The 19,698-nt window shown below is 41.1% G+C and overlaps 1 protein-coding gene across 1 annotated transcript in view; it reads left to right on the plus strand.

Annotated features, from left to right (window-relative positions):
- Positions 1-19,009, plus strand: part of LOC126091397 (GATOR complex protein MIOS) — a 234,303-nt gene extending 215,294 nt beyond the window's left edge. Inside the window, exon 16 of the mRNA XM_049907059.1 lies at positions 18,111-19,009. Coding sequence (XP_049763016.1) covers positions 18,111-18,207 — 97 coding nt within the window. The 3' untranslated portion in view covers positions 18,208-19,009. The remainder of the gene's footprint in view (positions 1-18,110) is intronic.
- The last annotated feature ends 689 nt before the right edge of the window (positions 19,010-19,698 follow it).

Genomic DNA, 19,698 nt, shown 5'->3' on the forward strand with positions numbered 1-19,698 from the left:
CATTCATGTCGTTATTATAAGCAAATTGATGTAGTGCTACGGGAAGCTCTCTCCTCTGCGGTAGCTAATTTATTTGTGGAAAACTTTGAGGACAAGTCACTGGACTCGGCTAAAAATTTTACTGGCACATTTGTATGATATGTCTTAAAGTCTGACACGCGCAAAAAAAATCAACATTATATGTGAAAGCTTAGCTTCTCTTGCAGATTATTAAACTTAGAGACCAACAAGCTTTGCTTTTCTTGTAGCAACACTATGTATATTAATTTAAAACATTAACTTCTCTTTTTCGTGTATCCGCGCTACTTAACAGTGATGTTGCTATTAGCTGGCTACATCACGTGTCCTGTGGTCTGAATATCCGCTGTCATCAGCTGGCGGGATCATGTGACATGGGCTACGACTGGCTTACAAAAGCACATCGCAATCTCGATTACAATGGTTCGGGAAGTAACATGCGGGGTTTTGGTTGAATTTGAATTTATACTTTCGTAATATGAAAATATGCAGTATACGTGTTGCTGCTCATCTAAAATCTTTCCAAAGGAGTTTTCTTCCCTGAGTTTAGTTTTCTAAAGTGCCGGGAAATTCTACACCCGTGTATACATAACCATTCAAAGAATTGATAAGTTTTACAGTTCCGAAGGAAAATATACTGTCACTTAATAACACGGAAAAAGTGTTCTTCCATCCAGGACAAAGTGTATTTTTAACCGGAAAATCCGGGAATTTTTTTTCCTTGTCCGCATATACGCCTTGGACTATGAACACCACACATTATTCTAACCACTTTCTTTTGAGCAGTGAATACTTTTTGTCTAAATGTTGAGTTACCCCAAAATATTATTCCAAATGACATCAGAGAGTGAAAGTATGCAAAGTATGTTAGCTTACTGATTTCTATATCCTCAAAATTGGCAATTATTCTGATCGCAAAAGTTGCTGAACCTAGTCGCCTTAGGAGATCCAAAATATGAATATTCCAATTAAGATTCTCATCTATATGTACACCCAAAAACTTAGTATGCTCTACCCTGTCTGCTGACTTCTGTTGATGTGTTATATTTATTGAAGGAACTGTACTTTTTGCAGCAGAAAATTGGATGTACTGTGTTTTTTCAAAGTTTAGAGCAAGCCCACTTGCAGAAAACCAATAATGACTTTTCCAAATATCTTATTTGTATCATTTTCAATTGGACTTTCTTTTACTGGATTAATAATGATGCTTGTATCATCAGCAAACAGTGCCAGTTCAGCTTCCTGTTTCTGATAGGAAGGTAGGTCGTTCACATATATCAAGAACAGACCCATGATTGAACCATGTGGAACACCTAATGTAATTTCACCCCAGTTAGATGAAGTGGCAAACTTATTTAAATCACTTGACCCATATAAGGAAACTTTTTGCTTCATGTTCTGTAAGTATGACTTAAAGCACTTGTATGCTATTCCATTTATACCACAGAATTGTAATTTCTGTAACATAATGCAGTCCTAGTCAGCAAACTATGTCATCTACGGTTCTCTGTGTAGAGTCGGACGAATGGGGCGCCGGAGCTCATATTGTGCTCTCTTTCCATTCTGTACTCGTCCATATCAAAACACAGGCTGTAACTGACAAGTAGAACTATCACTCTCAGCCTACTCTGCACTTACGTTCTTCATCTTCTTGCCAGCGCTTTGGTTATTCCGGAACATTGCGAGTATCAAAGATAGTATAATTTAAAAGTAATTAACATGTTGATGTAATGAATTGTTCACTCAACCGTGGTTGTATGTTTGCGAGAGAGAATCTGTGGAAATCAGCATAACTATTGCTCTCTGTAGAAATTCATATCAGTGTCAAGCTTTGTTGAATAATAAACTGATCAAATCTGTGAAACTTTCATTATAATTCATAAAACGTAGCAATCAACAATGTATGATCTCAATTTTCATTATTGTCAGTTTATTTAAGTATGTGGCAGAAGCCACAGTATGGCAGTACTGATCAGTTTTTGTGACATCAGCTTTTAAAATTTTTATTCCAATGTTGTAACAAATATTTAATGTCCAGCTTTGGTGGGTCAACTACATTGCTTGTAATTAGTACGCTGAAAAAACATCCTGATATTTCTAACACTGAATTGCAGATATGTTTTACTGGAAAAGCTATCATCTTGCCAAGCTACACCACCGACAAATCAAACTGCAGATTTTAAGTTATGTATTGAAGTGTGATCATTGCAAGTTTGGCACATTTCAATGACTACAGCATGTTGGGAAGAAATGTCATCCAGGTATAGCAATGAGCTTCATATCACAGGTCAACTATAATTGTCTGCAGTTGTCCGCCATGACTAGAACTGTTGTGATGGTTGATGTCTTGTGGCATAATAGTGGTCGAACACTCATCTTCTTTCTCTGCAGTAGTGCACATGTGTCCAGGGTATCCACAGTGAATACGGACTGATGTGTTGTCTTCTGTTCTTCGTAGGTCTATTCTTCTGTTGAGTGCTTTACTTGGTGGAGGAATTGGTTCTACCTGCATTGGTTGGATGCCAGATTGTCATTTCACGATGGTGGTATAAGCCTGAGTCAGCCAAGTCCATTACTCCTGTGCATTCAACTGATGGTGGTCGTTGGTGGCAATGATCTACACACCTTTTATGTAACATTATCTATTATTTCATGATATATAGGTCGAATTTCATGGCCACTACGTGCTGTGTAGTCAGTCCAGCTGTTCTGGTTGTCGTAAAATGCTGTGTTTCTCTGTATCATTTTGCCAAGATGTTGAGCCCTGTTCTTCAGTTGTTCTTCTGCTAAGCGGACTTGATTGTCACCAGAGATTTTCTTCATTTTGGCTTAAAATTGACCCAGCTATTGAGTTTATCTTCATTCCTCTTGAGTCATTACTGGGCTGTGCTGTCCAAGTTTTAGTGTATGTTTTGCAAGCTTATTATGTCATCCCCCTCCCTGTTGTATTTGGTACTTGGTGAATCCTTTCAGCCATTTCATCAGGTCTTGATCAATGTCTCTGGGAAATACACTGAAGCACCAGAGAAACTGGTATAGCCATGCATATTCAGATACAGAGATATCAAAACAGGCAGAATATGGTGCTGCGGTCGACAAAACCTACATAAGACAGCAAGTGTCTGGCACAGTTGTTAGCTCGGTTACTGCTGCTACAATGGCAGGTTATCAAGATTTAAGTAAGTTTGAATGTGGTGTTATAGTCATTGCAAGAGCAGTGGGATGCAGCATCTCCAAGCTAGCAATGAAATGGGGATTTTCCCATACGACCATTTCATGAGTGTACTGTGAATATCAGGAGTCTGGTAAAACATCAAATGTCCGACACCACTGTGGCCAGAAGAAGATCCTGCAAGAATGGGACCAACAATGACTGAAGAGAATCATTCAGTGTGACAGAAGAGCAAACACTCCACAAATTTCTGGAGACTTCAATGCTGGGCCATCAACAAGTGTCAGCATGCGAACCATTCAACAAAACATCTCATCTGTATGGGCTTTTGGAACCAAAGGCCCACTCATGTACCCTTGATGACCACATGACTCAAAGCTTTACACCTCACCAGGGCCTATCAACACTGACATTGGACTGTTTATGACTGGAAACATGTTGCTTGATCAGACGGGTCTTGTTGGAAATTGTATCGAGTGGATGGACATGTACAGGTATGGAGGTAGCCTCATGAATCCATGGACTCTGCATGTCAGCAGGGGACTGTTCAAGTTGATGGAGGCTCTGTAATGGTATGGGGGCATGTGCAGTTGGAGTGATATTGGACTCCTGATACATCTAGATACGACTCTAACAGGTGACACATACATAAGCATCCTGTCCATTATGCATTCTGACGGACTTGGGTAATTCTGGCAGGACAGTGTGACATCCCACACGTCCAGAATTGCTACAGAGTGGCTTCAGGAACATTCCTCTGAGTTCAAATGCGCCCACTGGCCACCAAACTCCCCAGACATGAACATTATTGAACATATCTGACATGCTGTTCAGAAGCAATCTCCACTCCCTTGTACTCTTACAGATTTATGGACAGTCCTGAAGGATTCATGGTGTCAATTCTCTCCAGCACTACTTCAGGAATTAGTCAAGTGCATGCCATGTCATGTTATGGCACTTTCATGTGCTCGCAGGGGCCCTACATGATATTAGGCAGGTGTACCAGTTTCTTTGACTCTTTAGTGTATTTAATGATGCCTGATGTGTAACTGACATGCTGTTTTGGAATCCATCTATCTGCTGAATATAAGGGGCTTAGGAACAATGTACTGCTTCTATTCCAGTCCCTTTCCATGCAGAGATTGGGTTTTACATTGCTTACTTGGATAGCAATGGCGATGTAGATGTTTTGAATTATCCTGTGCCTCCACAAAAGATTTTTATGTCAGAGTCACAGTGAAGTCCAAATTCGAAGTCAGAATTGTCAGTGAAGTACAACAGAACTGAAAGCACATTTATTGCTGACATCAGTGTAAGTCCAGAGCAGAACTGACATCCTGAAAGGGAATGAGGCAACTTGTACAACCATAGAATATTCCAGAATCCTGGTGTGTTCTTACAAATGTCAAATATTCCAGAATATACAAACATTAGAAATGTAAGAAGTTTCACTGATAAACACTAGACAACAAGTAAATGTGGTTTGTTAGCTGGTGACCCACAGTACGCCAGCCAGCAACACTAACCAGACACTAGGCTGCATGCACCACAGCTCATGGCAATATTGAGCAAGTGTCCACAACAACAACAAGATCATCAAACTGAGAACTAACAAAATCAAAGTGGATGTGGTCCTATATGTCTGTTGAGGATGGTCGTTACGTAAAAAAAGTTTCGGAGCTCAGTTTGCAGATGGAGTACACGCAGACAATGGTGCTCGAAGTCCTTTTCTATTGCCACCTAGTTGACTATGTGGAGGACCAGGATTGTCTTTTTGAAGGTACCCCAGTAGCCTACATGTATACTTTCCAGGACCTTGTACGTGCAGTCATGCGTGAAATCACGGCTTGATAAGAATTTTGCTGTCTCACTAATATCAGAACTTAACCTTGAAAGAATGACTTACTTGACTTAATTTCTGTTACTCTGATGTGGAGCATAGGGCACATATTAGAGCTCTCCATCTGACCCTGTTCCTTGCCATCTTCTTGATGTTACTCCAGAAGTGGCCAGTGGGTGCCACCCCAGCTTCAACAGTCCTGCACCAGGTCGACCTCGGTCTGCCTCTCCTCCTTGCTCCTTGTGGGTTTCATTCTAAAGCTTGCTTTGGAATATGTTGCAGTCCTCTTCTCAGGGTGTGTCCAATCCATCTCCATCTCCATTTCCTTTCTTTTATGGTTATATCGGCTTTCCTTTGTTGGGTGTGTTACCATAGTTCTTGGTTTGATATAATATTTGGGCAGTGTAATACCAATATAGTCCCCAAACCTTTATTGATGAAGGTTTGTACTCTTGTTTTAATTTGTGCTGTTACCTTCCACATCTCACACCCGTAAAAGAGAACAGATTTGACTTATGTCAAAGATTTCAAGCTTTACCTTCAACAGTATTTCATAAGATGTCCAAACTTGTCGCAGCTGGGCAAAGGCCCCTTTTGCCTTTTTGATCCTACTTTCGATGTCTTCTGTCACCCCTCCATTTTTGGAAACAATGCTTCCCAGATACCTGCTCAATCTCGCTCTTCTTTCACAGCTAGTGCATTCTTGTTCTAACTGTTCTTGCTAAGCCCTTCAGTCTTAGCCGTGTTTATTTTTAATCCAACTCTCTGAGCTTCTGTTTCCAATTCCTTAAGCTTCTCACTCATATCCTTGAAATTGTGGGACAGATGTCGTCCTCAAAGTCCAGGTCCTCCAAGCGATCATACAGAGTCCACTGTATACCTCTCCTTTTCTCTTGGGTAACCTTCTTCATGAAACCATCTAGTGTCAGCAAAAACAGCAGTGGTGAAAGCAAACAACCCTGCCTTACTCCAGACTGTAAAATGAATGGTTCTGAGAGATTTCCATCATGTTTCACCTGGCAAGTATATTCTCTGTACATCTTTTTCAAAATACTGATGATCTTTGGAGGTACTCTGTAACTCTGCATTGTTTTCCAGATAGCTTCATGCTGCACCCTATCAAAGGCTTTTTCAGAGTCAACAAAAGCCATTTACAAAGGAGACCAGTATTCCATGGATTGCTCAATAAAGATTTTCAAGGTGTTGATCAGGTCTGTGCATGATATGTTTTCTCTGAAACCAGCCTGTTCTTTCCTGAGCTTACTATCCTCAGGCACTCTGAGACTGTTTAAAACAATCCTTGGAAATACTGGGTATTGACAAAAGTGTGATGCTGTGCCAGTTGTTGCACTTTGTCAGGTCTCCTTTCTTGGACAACTTGATAAAGATTCCCTTCCTCCAATCTTCCGGGATGGTTTCTGTGTTCCTGATTTCTTGGAGCAGGGGCTGTAACATATCTGCTGTTACTTCATAGTCTACCTTCAGCATTTCCTCCACCACACGGCCTACACCAGATGCCTTGTTATTCTTGCAGCTTTTAAGACCCTTGATAATTTCGCTCTCACTGGGAGGGTGAGTATTGATTTGCAGTGCAGGCATTTCCTATTGGTCTAGTTCCTCCTACTCTTGTTCTTATTGATGGATCAGGGTCATGTTGAATACGTTGCTGAAATATTTTTTCCATTGCTTTAGCTGCTCCTCGCTGTTGGTCAGCATTCACCCTCTTTTGTCTTCAATGACTTACTTTCATTAAAGCTTTTCTGGGACAGCTGTTTCATGATATATAGCTCTTTCGAATCGCCCATTTCTATTGCCTGTTGAGACTTTCTGCAAGCGGTTCTACCCAATTTCTTCTATCAGATCTATCGCTTCTCTTCATTTGCCGATGAGTTTCATTGTACCTTGCTCTAAGGTATTGTTTTTCTTCTACGTCCCTACACTGGTTGATCAAGACCTTTATTTCTCTTCTTTCTTCAATCTTCTGCCATGTATGATCAGATATCCATGGCTTCCTTCTGGTGTCCTGGAATCCTAATACCTTCTCACTGGAATTTATGAAGGTTTTCTTGATTTTATTTTGCTTCCTCTCCACTTGTGTACTTGCCTCTTCCTCACTTCGATCCTCCACCTCCAACTGACTGTATCATTTTTTCAACTCCAGCACAAATGCTTTTCTAATGTCCTTGTTTTGAAGTTTTCTAATATTCAATCTTTTCTGCCTGCAATTTGCATCTTGATGACCAGTAGCAGCAATCTTTAACCGTACTTCAGCTATTACAAGATGGTGGTCACTTCCGCAATCAGCACCTCTTCTGTTTCGGACATCAAGAAGGGAACGCCTCCACATCTGGCTAATTGCAAAAGATCAATCTGATTTTGTGTCTTGCCATCTGGTGGGAGCCATGTTGTTTTATGGCAGAGTTTGTGTGGGAACACCGATCCTCCAATAACCAGCCACTTGTGAAGGCACATATCAATAAAATGCTCTCCGTTGTCATTTTGGACTCCAGCACCATGTTTTGCCATAACTTTCTCGAACCCTTCATTTTCACAACCAATCTTGGCATTGAGGTCTCCCATCACAATTTTTATGTCTTTCTTTTTGATCCTGGCTAGAACCTCTCCCAGTTGTCCATAGAAGTTGTCCTTTTTTTGGGAGTCCGCTTGTTCTGTGGGTGCATAACACTGCACAGGATATATATTTCTTACTCGGATGTTGAATTGTACTGTAATAATCCTATCTGAGAATGGCTTCCACTCTGATAAGCTTCTCCTAGCTTTTCTTGTCAGTAGTATACCCACTCCATTTTCATGGTGGTCTCTTTCCTGCTTCCCTGAATACAGAAGTGTCTTCCCATCTCTCAAACTGAATTCCCCAAAACCATGCCATCATGTTTTGCTAAGTCCAAGTATTGCCAGTTTGTATTGTTCCATCTCCCTAGAGGATTGTTCCAGTTTTCCTGAATCAAACATCGTTCTTACATTCAAAAACCCCACTATTGTCCTTGTTTTCAAGATAAAGGTCGTCAATGAGGTATCCGTCCAGTTTGCTCTCTTATGTGTTTCAGTAATGGTGTAAATTTTTTATGAGGCGAGGTTGTTAGCCCCATGTTCAACCACCAGCCTGGAGGGCCAGGATTTGTATTAACTTTACTCCCCTAGGGAAGCTGGCTTCACTATGCCTCTAGAGCCCTCCCTGCCCTATGTTGTGGGACACACTTCGTCTGGCTCCCCAGTCAAGACCAATCCGTCTTGGGTGATCCTGCCAGTAGCTATGCTACCGCTGGCACAGCTCTCAAATTCATGGAAGCACGCAAGCCCTCTTGCCCGGCACTGAAGTTGCCTACTACAAGGTAGTGTCTCCTGGGAGAGTTGAAAGAATGGATGGTGCTTTATGGAGACTTCCTGGTCATGGTATGCCAGCAAAGATAAGTGGTCAGGCAGTTCCATTTTCATTCATTTCAGAACTTTGTGACAGGTGACGTTTTTTCTAGATTCAGTTCTGGCTATAGTTGCTGTAGTGTAGAATTCATTGAGACCAAGAAACTTATGAGTATAGTTTCAAAAATACCGACTCTTGTCAGTCTAATTCAAATCGGGACCTGATGGCAGCCTAGAGAGAATTCCTCCCTTGGCTTGTTACTTGATTAACTTGTACAAGATCTGATGATTATACACTACTTAGCTTTTTACCCATGCCTATGCCCATTTATACATGTATCACATATGTTGCATACATTCATGTCTTAACCTCTGCTGTTTCACATAATATGACTCCAATGAGGATGTTAAATGTATCTGTCTTATTCAATTACATGGCAAGATCTTTGGTCCTGAAACATGATTTTATTTCTTTTTCCCTTCATCCACCTGCCTCCACACTCACTGTTTCTCTTCTGCCAGCCTCCCCAGACCCCCACGCACTTCCTCCTCTCTTCACAAACCATCTCACTCTTCCACTTCCACCTAACATTCTGTCTCTCTTCCACCTTCTTCTTCACTCCCTATTTCTTTTCCACCTGCCCACTACCTCTTTCCAACTTCCACCTGCATTCTATACTTCTCCTTTTGCCCCCTCCCCTCCCCCCCCCCCCCATCTTCTGACCATCTCCTAATCTCCTAACTCCTCTCCTTCTTCTCCTTTCCCCTCTCTGTTTTAATCTCCTCATCCACCTGCTCTCTGTCCTCCTCCTCCTCCTCCTCCTCCTCGCTCTCTCTGTCCATCTCGTCCTTTCCCCTCTCTCTGTCCATCTCCTGCTCCACCATCTACATCCATCTCCTACTTCCCACATACCTCTGTCCATCTATTCCTTGTCCTTCTCTCTGTCAGTCTAGTCTCCTGCCACTGTCACCCCCCCCCCCCCCCCCCGTCCCACTCTTTGTCTATCTTATCCTTCTGTCCTCCTCCTGCTTCCCCCCTCTCTCTGTCCATATCCTCTTCCCCCCCTCACTCTGTCCATATCCTTTTCCCCCCTCTCTCCCCTCCTCCTCCTCCCAAATAATATCCCCCCCCCCCCCCCATGTGGCCATCTCATCCTTCTTCCTCCTTTATCACACCATCTTCTCTCCCCTCTCCCCCCATTTGTTTTTATGTCCTCCTCCCCTCCTCTATTTTCATCTCTTCCTTCTCCTTTCTCAGTCCATCTCATCCTCCCCCTTCTCCTCTCTTACTCCCCCCCCCCCCCCACTCACTCTACTAATTGCTTATGTCACCCCATTTCCACCCCAATAGGATGTCGTTCTCTCACCTGCAGAACCTCTTTCCAGACAATAAGTGTTCCGTGTGGCAAATTTGTTTGGAGTTGATGCAGTCGTTTAGGAGGAGATGTGGAACATACACATATTTTTATAATGTACTTTTGAACCTGCACCTTCACAAGCATTCTGTTGTGTTGCACATTATGTTGTTCACACTTCTTCCTATCCCTCTCTTTGTCCATCTTCCACCCAATTGCCTCTCTGTGACCACCTCTTCGTTTCCCTGAACCCTGCCATGCCCTCTTTCCCCCTTGTCTGTCATCTCCTCCTGCCCCCTCCTTTTGTCCATCTCCTCCACCTCCCCTCACCCTCCCACTCCCCCTCCCCCAATTCTCTGTCCATCTCCTTGTTCCCTTCTTTCTGTGCTTCTCCTGTGTCATCCCAGTAAAGTACATGTGCTATTATATGTAGGTTCTCTTCCAATGTGGGAGTTGCAGTCAGAAGGTCATCTACATATACCGTAACTTTGGCTAAGCAGCTCCAGTCCCAGTACCTTATACGAGGCTGCGTAAAGACATCAACACTTATGTTTAAACCAAAAGGTAACACACAAAATTCATAACTCCTTCCATCTCATGCAAATACTGTGTACTTTCTGCTCTCATGGTGTAAGACTATTTGCCAGTAGAATTCTGTGAGATCGATTGTGGTAAGAAACTCCATGAAACTGCAGCAGTTGATCTTCTAAATTTTCTGGTTGTGACCTCACTGGGATGATGAGTTATTTATCCCCCTTCCTCAAGTATTAACCTCACACTGCCCTCTGCAGTTGCTAATATGAGACTACAGTGGGTGAGGGAGAAGGCTCTGTCACCCCCAGTCAGTCTTGCATGCTATTTCTTTCCTTAAAGCTTCCATTTTTGACCATGATATGGGGTAAGACAAATGATGAAATGTTTCATGGGGTTGGACATCCACCTTGTAGACATAGTCTTTTATTACTCTTGGTCATTCCTCAAACAAATGAGCATATTGTTGGATGAGTACACTTAATTCCTCCCTTTGTGCCTCAGGTAAACATGTAGTTTATTGACCTTTGCCTGCATTGCTAATACATCTATGTCCTCTCTGTTAAAGTGTTGCTCTTTTTGTTCATCAAGTAGTAATATTTCAGGATACAAAACTAAACTTTGTCTGAACAAGCCTCGGAAGGCCAAACAGGACTGACTGACCACCAAGACATCACCAACCGATAGGTGTCACTGGATGTGGATATGGAGGGACATGTGGTCAGCACACTGATCTCCTGACCTTTGTCAGTTTTCATGACCAGAGCCACCACTTCTTCGTCAAGTAGCTCCTCACTTGGCCTCACAATGCTTGGCAGCCCCGGACGATTACCTATCCAAGAGCTAGCCAAGGCCGACAATGCTTAACTTCGGTGATCTGGTGGGAACCAGTGTTACCACTGCAGCAAGACCGTTGGCATTTCAGGATATAACAATTGTATTTTTACATTACCATCTCCTCTGGGGCTGTTACATTTTGTTCTTATCCTTACCAAATCTACCAATATCTCTTGCTCATCTGCTGTGAAATAACACTTACCATTACCTACATCAATCTGTATTTTGAATAGCCTGAAGGCATCTATCCCCATTAAACAGTCAACAATCAATTTTTCTACTACCAAAATGGTACATTCTATAGTGATGTCTTTGAATATTATGGATATATAAGCCTGTAATTTTATTCCCCGTGATCTGTTTCCAACTACAGTCAAGGTATGGCAGTTTTTTACTGATGAAGTTGGCATTTTTATACCCTTTCTAATTTTGTTGAACAAACTTTGTGAAATAATGTTAGTTGATTCATCTGTATCTAGTACAATGGATACTGTGACATTGCCTATCTTAGCTATTATCAGGCCCATATCATTTCTTCTCCTTTTTTAATATCACTTCCGTCTTCCATACATGATTCCTCCTTAATATCCCTATTCTGATCATAGCATATAAAACAGTTTGTAAATAAGTGCATGCCTCTGCTTCTCTCCTCGGTCCACAACTGGGGGCTTATTGTGACCGACTTCTTTCCTGTGGGGGTGATGTGTAATTTCATTGCTTTGCATTCCCTCTACTAGATATATGATATATGGTATCCCCTGATAGCTGAATGGTCAGCGTGACAGACTGCTGTCCTAAGGGACCCGGGTTCGATTCCCGGCTGGGTCGGGAATTTTCTCCGCTCAAGGATTGGGTGTTGTGTTGTCTTCATCATTATTTCATCCCCATCCGGTGCACAGGTCGCCCAATGTGGCGTCGAATGTAATAAGACCTGCACCAAGGCAGCTAGACCTGCCCCATAAGGGGCCTCCTGGCCAATGACGCCAAATGCAGATTTCCATAAGTGTTCCTCCAGTTTTTATTCTGCCCAGATCATGAATCAGTTTCCTTTTGTCCCACTTTGCCTTGTCCTCTCTTGCTCTACATATTTCCTGTTTCCTTGTCTGTAACCACTGTTATTCATGTTAGGGTGCCTCCTGTTGTAGATACATCCTGGCCAATTCCCATATTGATTTTTATTGCCGACTGGTGATAGATCTTGAAAATCTAGTATCTGGACTCCATTGTTCCATCGGTATTTGGTCATGGTAACCTGGATCATGTTCTCTCTTATCCCTTTTTTCGTACCTGTAGTTTTCACTATTACCATTGTTCTTATTTTTGTTACTTTGCAGAGGCATATAAGGGTGCCAATTGTGTTGGTTGTTTCCACTGTTATTTTTATTGTTATAGTGGTTCCCATAATGTGATGTATCAGGCTGTATATTCCTGTTCTCAACTGGAAGATGCCCCTCTGCAGAAATGAGATCAGTTGAGTTGAGAATAGAGAGGAGATACTAAAGATCATTCTCTGGTACTGTCACAAATTTTTCTTTGAGATGCGGTGGCAACCAACTCTTGATTATCTTTAAGATGTCAAGATGTGAGATAGATTTGTCCAGTAACATGTTTTATTAAGATACTCTTATTTTTCAAAATATCGACGCAATCCTCCTTGTTTACTGTTAAAGGGCTGAGAGTTAAACACCTCACAGTGCAACCTACGTTGTACAGCAATTGACCAGTATTTGTCAAGAAACGCTTGCTCATATTGCTCCTACATGTGGCAATGCTCATCCATGTCGGTAGCACAAAGCAAAGTGTAACCTTGGATATAGCCTACTATCTGATCTTTTGTGCCCCCATCCAGTTTCGTGGCAGCACATTCCAAAATGCCCCTATGATTATGACAGAGTTTGTTTTCTCGCCCTCAGTTGAACATACTGGAAATTGCCTATGCCTAATTAGGCTTTCTTCTGCTAAAAACACAAATACCTGTCAGTCACATCAGTTTCATGAATGTTTTCACTCTGTCTCTGGGTTTGAGTGATTTCACACTTTTCCATGGAGGACAACTGCCATTGGGTTGGGTGCATGGCACTGCTGTCATAGCCTCCTCCTGCTGTTGTCAGGGCCAGGGTCACAGGCTGTGCGAGTAGCTGGCATGGTAGCCAGTGCAAGTGCAGTACTGCTGGGACCTGTGCAAGTGGTAATTGGGTACCTCATCCTAGTGTACTTCATCCTAGTGTCTGCTGCCCTCGCCCTGGCTCTTGCCCAGGCAGCAGAGGACACTGACTTGGATCATGCAGGATGTAGGCTCAGTCTTGGAGGCCTTTCAAATTAAAATGGGTTTTAAGTAATGGACATAGTCGTTCTTTTTCAGTGTAATGGAATGAGACAGTCGCAAAAATTTGGCAGTGTTCCTTTCTTCGTCCTGTACCCCTAAGAGAACTTTTACGCTTGCTCAACTTTATACTCCCAGGAAAGCTTTATCAATATGTTTTAATTGCAGCTGGAACAGTTTAATGCACAGCAATCTGTTTGTCAGTTTTAAGTGGTGAAAAAAAGCAGTCTTTCAGTAAGTACTTAGGTGAATGTGTATAGTGCTTATTTTAATTTTGATGTACACATGTCATTGCATAGACCAGGGGTGGGGGGGTCATCCTCTGGGGGGGGGGGGGGGGGGTGCATTTGTATTTTATTCTGCTGGTTTACTTAACTTAGTGAAAGCGCCACAGACTGGTTTCACTCAGAAGAATAACTGGATAACTCAGTCAACTAAGCCACTAAACATTGGTTTCAGCTGGATGAATGAATGAATACATGCTTCAACCGACAGAAAAACTAGAGACTGGTTTGACTTGAAAAGAAAGAATCAATAACTCAGTCAGTATGCAAAACACGATTGGAATTTGTTAACGGTTTTAATTTGTTAGGTTTCATGCTAAAGAAATGAATGAATAATAATCCAGTCGATATGTAAAACTACAACTGACTGATTTTATTGCTTCCATTTGGTTGCTCCTATTGGTTTCACTCAGAAGGATGAATGACTAATTCAGACAATACATAATGCTACAACTGAATGAGCCGATTATTTTCATTCAGTTGTTACCATCATTAATTGCAGGAACTTTGAGTCAACACTGAGTTTGATTTGTCAGACTATTGGTTACAATGTTGTAAATGGCCAAGGATTCTTCAATGTTGATGTCTGTGCCTCTCATCATCTGACTTGAGCCTGGTTTCCTGAAATGGATGTTCCTATTTACCCTAGTTTGACTGCCTTGTGGAAACTTCAAAGAACCCAATGCTTCTCTGTTTCTTTGCACAATCTATAGTGTTTTATTTAATGATGGGTCTGAAAGATGCAGTGTTTGTTTCATACTTCCTAGTCAGATGGATACTGTACGGTAGATTCCTTTATTATGATTGAATCAGTGTAGAAACATGTGCACTGATCATTTCAACTTGTGAACTCACAGTGTATGCTTAGCTTCGCTCATTTAGTTCAGTGATTCACTGATGTAAGATTCATTTTCCTGTTTTTTGTGGATGTAAAATTTGGAGTGGGAGAGGAAGACATAGGTTTTCCTGTTATATGTAATATGATGATGACTCTTCACACATGTAGTTAAAAGACAATTTATGAAGATCTTCAGGTGGGGCAGCGCAACTTCCTAAGTAGATTCAGAACATTATGGAAAGACAAAGATAACAATACAGATTGATTGCCTTAAAAGCTGATATGGTTCCCACTTGATTCAGAAAATGATTTAAATTCTGGAATAGTTGCTGTAAGTGAGACCATGGCTAATGTTGCTTCTAGTTGTTGCTGAAGGGTGGTTATCTGCTGTTGCTGTATTTCCATTTGTTGTTGCTGTGTTTCTATTTGCTTTGTTATTTTAGTATTTCCACCGCTGCTGCATTCATCTTAAAACTATGTAAGCTCATAAATCTTGTTGCACTGCTTTGTTGTGGATGCAAGACAGTTATTTTTCAACACTCACAAATAAAGTGTACCGAGTTACAAACTTGAAAGAGTATATCCTACAGAGAAACCAAATCATTTCTGGAATCGGTTGTTTAAGGCTGGCTGGTAGTTGAGAACTGGATGTATAGTGTACTCGCACACTGAACTGAGTCCTGTTGTCATTGTAATGCCTCATTCCTTTATATCCTCTTAGAAGTGACTTATGGGAAATTATGCAGTATAATGTGGCACCTGGGGAAGTGTCTCTCACTTACAGTGCCACTTCTGTGTGGGAAGCTTCCCTGTTCCTTACTGTCATACTTTTTGCTGTGGTTACGATAGTTAAGGCACAGCATTTTGGTGGAATGAGGTTCCACTCTCTTTCCAGCCACCCTGATTTTGGTTTTTGTGGTTTCCCTAAAGCAGCTTTAGGCAAATGTTGGAATAGTCCCTATGAAAAGCCCATGGTTGACTTCCTTCTCCTCCTGTCTATTCTGAGCTTTTGTCCCTTTTAATGTTCTCATCATCAATGAGACCTCAAATCCCAACCTGTCATCCATCTCAAGTTCATTGCACTGCTTAGACTTTCATTCCTAAGTTTTTAGACCACACACTAAGACATCCTGTGCCATAGTAGAATGAAGTGGTATGAAAAGCTCTCAATAGATTGTTTGCAATGTTAGAATTATTAGAAAGCAAGGTGAAGCCATCTTTGTGGAAGAAGGTGAAGCTCTCTTTGTGGACGAGGAGTTTCTGAAAAGTTATCATGGACTGGCTGTGTGGGATCATCATAGTTGGAAGGAAGTGAAAACTAAATGATAAAAGGCTTAATACATGCTTTTGTTTGACTGTGGTCAATAATGTGGGTGGTGTATTAGTATTTTCACTGATGGGAACTGGTTTAAGAAAGCATATTCTTCTCTCTGTCAAAACCATTTCACTTTTTAGTTTTGTAATTGTTAACAGTATTAATTTTTATTTTGTCATTGCAACCAAGAGTCTGCACATTTTCTTGCTGCCTAGTGCTTCACAGTGCCTTCCTTGCCTTCATGGGTCTTTAGGTAGTTCCATTTTCTGACACAGTCCTTTTTTTTCTCCCCTCACGTGCACCTCCGCCTACACCCATGTGTACAGGCAACAGCTAATAAACACTGTGGTGTGTGTGTGTGTGTGTGTGTGTGTGTGTGTGTGTGTGTGTGTGTGTGTGTGCATGCACGCTTGCATTTTCTTAGCTGCTGGAGGAGTGGAAGAGTGCTAGATCTTTACATAAAATGTAGTGTACCTTTGTCAATGACAATCACTGTTCCTGTGTAACATATCACTTTTGGTAAGGCAAAGCATTAACCAACGTCTGCTTGGCAGACGAATGATAATTGTTTCATTGAAAGTATTAGGTTTTTAGGTTCCAGCACAGGAAAAGTTGCTTTAACTATTTTGTATAAATGAAAAGTAAATATTGATTTCTTCTTCTGGACATCTGTTATTGGAATATGATGATGTACAGGGTGAGGCGAAAGTCTGTATACAACCAATAAAAGTCGAACAGTGTGAGAAATCATCTGGTATGAGGTGGGGGTGGGGGGTGTAACTGTCTGTTTCTCAGCAATATATATGTGAAATCTGTTGTAATGTATGTTATGACCTGTTAAAGTTTAGAACACTTGGCAGAGTCAGCATTACAGAATATGCTCAATATGACCTCCACTGCACTGGACACACAACCTGTGTCTTCTTAGCCAGTCCTGCTGCATGTTGTAGGATCTATGGACAAAAAGAGGCACATGCCTCCTCAGTACACTGGCTTAGATAGGCCACATTGTTGATTTTTACCTCATACACTACTAATTTCAGTTGCCCCACAGATAAAAGTCAGAAGGTATAAGATCAGGGGCCATGGTGGCCGTTTGATAGGACCTCACCAACCTATCCAGTGACCTCCAACTGTCCTCATGATGGTGGCTGTTCTTGGACGTATGCGGCTTTGCTTCTCCACCAAGGAACATGTTGCACAAAATTTGCCCAATAACTTGGATACTGTCATATGTGAAATGTCATTTCGCTAAGGGTACTGGGCTTTGAAGTCAGCAGCAATCCATCTGGTACTTCATCCACCACTTATTAACACCATCCCAGTGCATTTCTGCTGTGTAAGTGCTGTTGTGGATCACCTGCAGTAATAAGAATTTATCATCTTCTTGCAATTTAAAACTTTCAATAACTTGTACACATATAAAGTTATCTTAAAACAGATTTCACATGAGAAAGAGGCAGTTCGAAATAATGTGCCTCATGTCCCCCTTCCCATTTGAAACAAATAACCCGAATCCAAGATGGCGAATTTCAAGATGACCACCGCTGTCGCCGTAGCTCCTATAAGTTGTGCCCCCACCTACCGACACCCCATACCAGATGCCATTATGATTCCTCACACTGTTTGACTTTTATAGGGGTGTATCCAGACTTTTGCATCACGTTGTAGAAAATCATACTGGATCTTTTAAATTTTAAGAACTCCCAACAACAATATATTCTTGTATCATTTATATTGCATTTTTTATGCCAGATTTTTATTGACGCACAAATGCTTTGAACTGGCTGTTTCAGTTACTGTTCCAATGGTTATATTACTCAAAAAATGCCCTATCAAAATACTGAAAAACTACAAGCAATGCATATATAAAATTTTGGCTTTACACCATCTCTTTGTTAATCAGTCAATAAAATCAGTTTGCAACTGCTGTATTATATTGAAACAAGACATATCCAACATGAAACCATCTAGCTCTGATTAGCTAATCATTGGTATTCACTCTGCTTTTCATTTATATTTCCTTTGAAATTATCTTTCTGGGGCTGATGAAAACCTGCCATAAGCAACAGAACTTTTGGATTTGTATTTGATACTTTCTCAGCCGTATTTGCAGTACTGCCATTCTCATGAAAGTTGTGCCTCAAGATTTGTTATATTTCTGTATTTTCATAAGTTTCATTTATTTTTATATTTTACTGTTTTTGTTGTTTCAGGGAGCATCTGGAATGTCCTGTCACGGCTTGTAATTGTCGCTGCTTGTCGTTGGATGCGGCAAGCCAAATTGGTCCTCTACAGTTGTGTAAAGCGTGATACTTATAATTTTGGAACAGTGCAGTTCATGATTATTCTTGTCTTTGCCTGATAGTGCTATTTTCTTATGATATATGTTTTCAGTTGAAAAACAATAGCTTCAGTTTCATACATGGGTAGTAAAGGGATGCAGTTTTTACTGAAGATCATTCTTGAAATATCCATACACAGCTTCATTTGTGGAAGTGGGGCAGTAGTCCTGCTTCAGCCCATATCTGATGTAGGCTGAAGGAGCCCATGTCCATTTAACTCTGGCTAAGTCAACCACAGGACTGCTGCCTTCTTCCACAAATGAAACAATGTATGGATATTCCAGACATGGTCTTTAAGTTGAAACTGTGGAAATTGGTCAGCCATGGGACTGCCGCCTTCCTTCACAAATGAAGCGATGTGTGGGTATTCCAGACATGGTCTTAAGTGTAAACTGTGGAAATTGGTCTTATGCCCCTTTACCTCTCTGCTGCAAATTTGTTTGAATGTTACTCTCACTCAAGAGCTCTCACATTGTTTGCTGAATTTGTTTTAAAGCCGAAAGGCAATAAAACATTCATGGATATTAATATACAGTTGTGAAACATGTCCCAGTGACATTGTTGCACTGTGTGCAGATATAAATAAGAGTGACTGTTGTAACAGGTCCTTAATATTCCATCAGACTAACTGTTGGTTTGAGGCATCACTTTATTCCAATAACTATGATCTTAATTAGTGCACATGTTCTGTCATAACTGTAAACTTTCAACATTTTAATTATTTTTTTTTAAAACTGGAACAAATTATTTCCCCCTCCCCCCCCCCCCCCCCCCCTCCCTTTTTGGTTTAACATCAGCGTTAAAGTGTCCCCAGTCTTTCTGTAAGACTTTGCTCTATAAACGTCAAAAGTGTACACATGTATAGTAAACTGAATTAGCAGAGTCACTTGATAGGAACTCAACTTTCCTTTGTGTCATTTCTGTGTTTAATTAGCTGTACTTACACTTACCACTACTCGTGTTTTGCCTACTTCTGCTGCTAAAGCCATTATTGTTATCTCCATTCTCTAAGGTCACAGTGTAAACTTAATATTTATTTTCTTTCTTTTTGAGCACTATCTGTTGTTTGCTCACTTGTGATGTATACTCCACCACTATGGGTGCTTGTTGTAGGGTCAACTCCTACATTTTACCTAATCCATGTCCGCAGGCACATAATGTAGTAACTGTTATTAGAAGTGGTGGTGTATCAGGCCCACAAGTCCTTCCATCTACAGTTATGAGACAGATGGAATGAAGCTGTAATGTAAAATACCTGTGCCAATTTGATCAATCACTTTGCCTTTTCAATTTAATATTACAATAACTGACAACCACATTATTGTCTATAATTAAATACTTTTTATGCTGGGCAGATGATCCAAAGAGAATAACTAATGCACATAAATCAATAACATTTTCTGATAATCTTTTTCTGGTTTTGCCCAGTTAATGACCCAGACATTACTAAAATTCTATC

The sequence above is a fragment of the Schistocerca cancellata genome, chromosome 1 (genome assembly GCF_023864275.1).
Source record: "Schistocerca cancellata isolate TAMUIC-IGC-003103 chromosome 1, iqSchCanc2.1, whole genome shotgun sequence".
Lineage (NCBI taxonomy): Eukaryota > Metazoa > Arthropoda > Insecta > Orthoptera > Acrididae > Schistocerca > Schistocerca cancellata.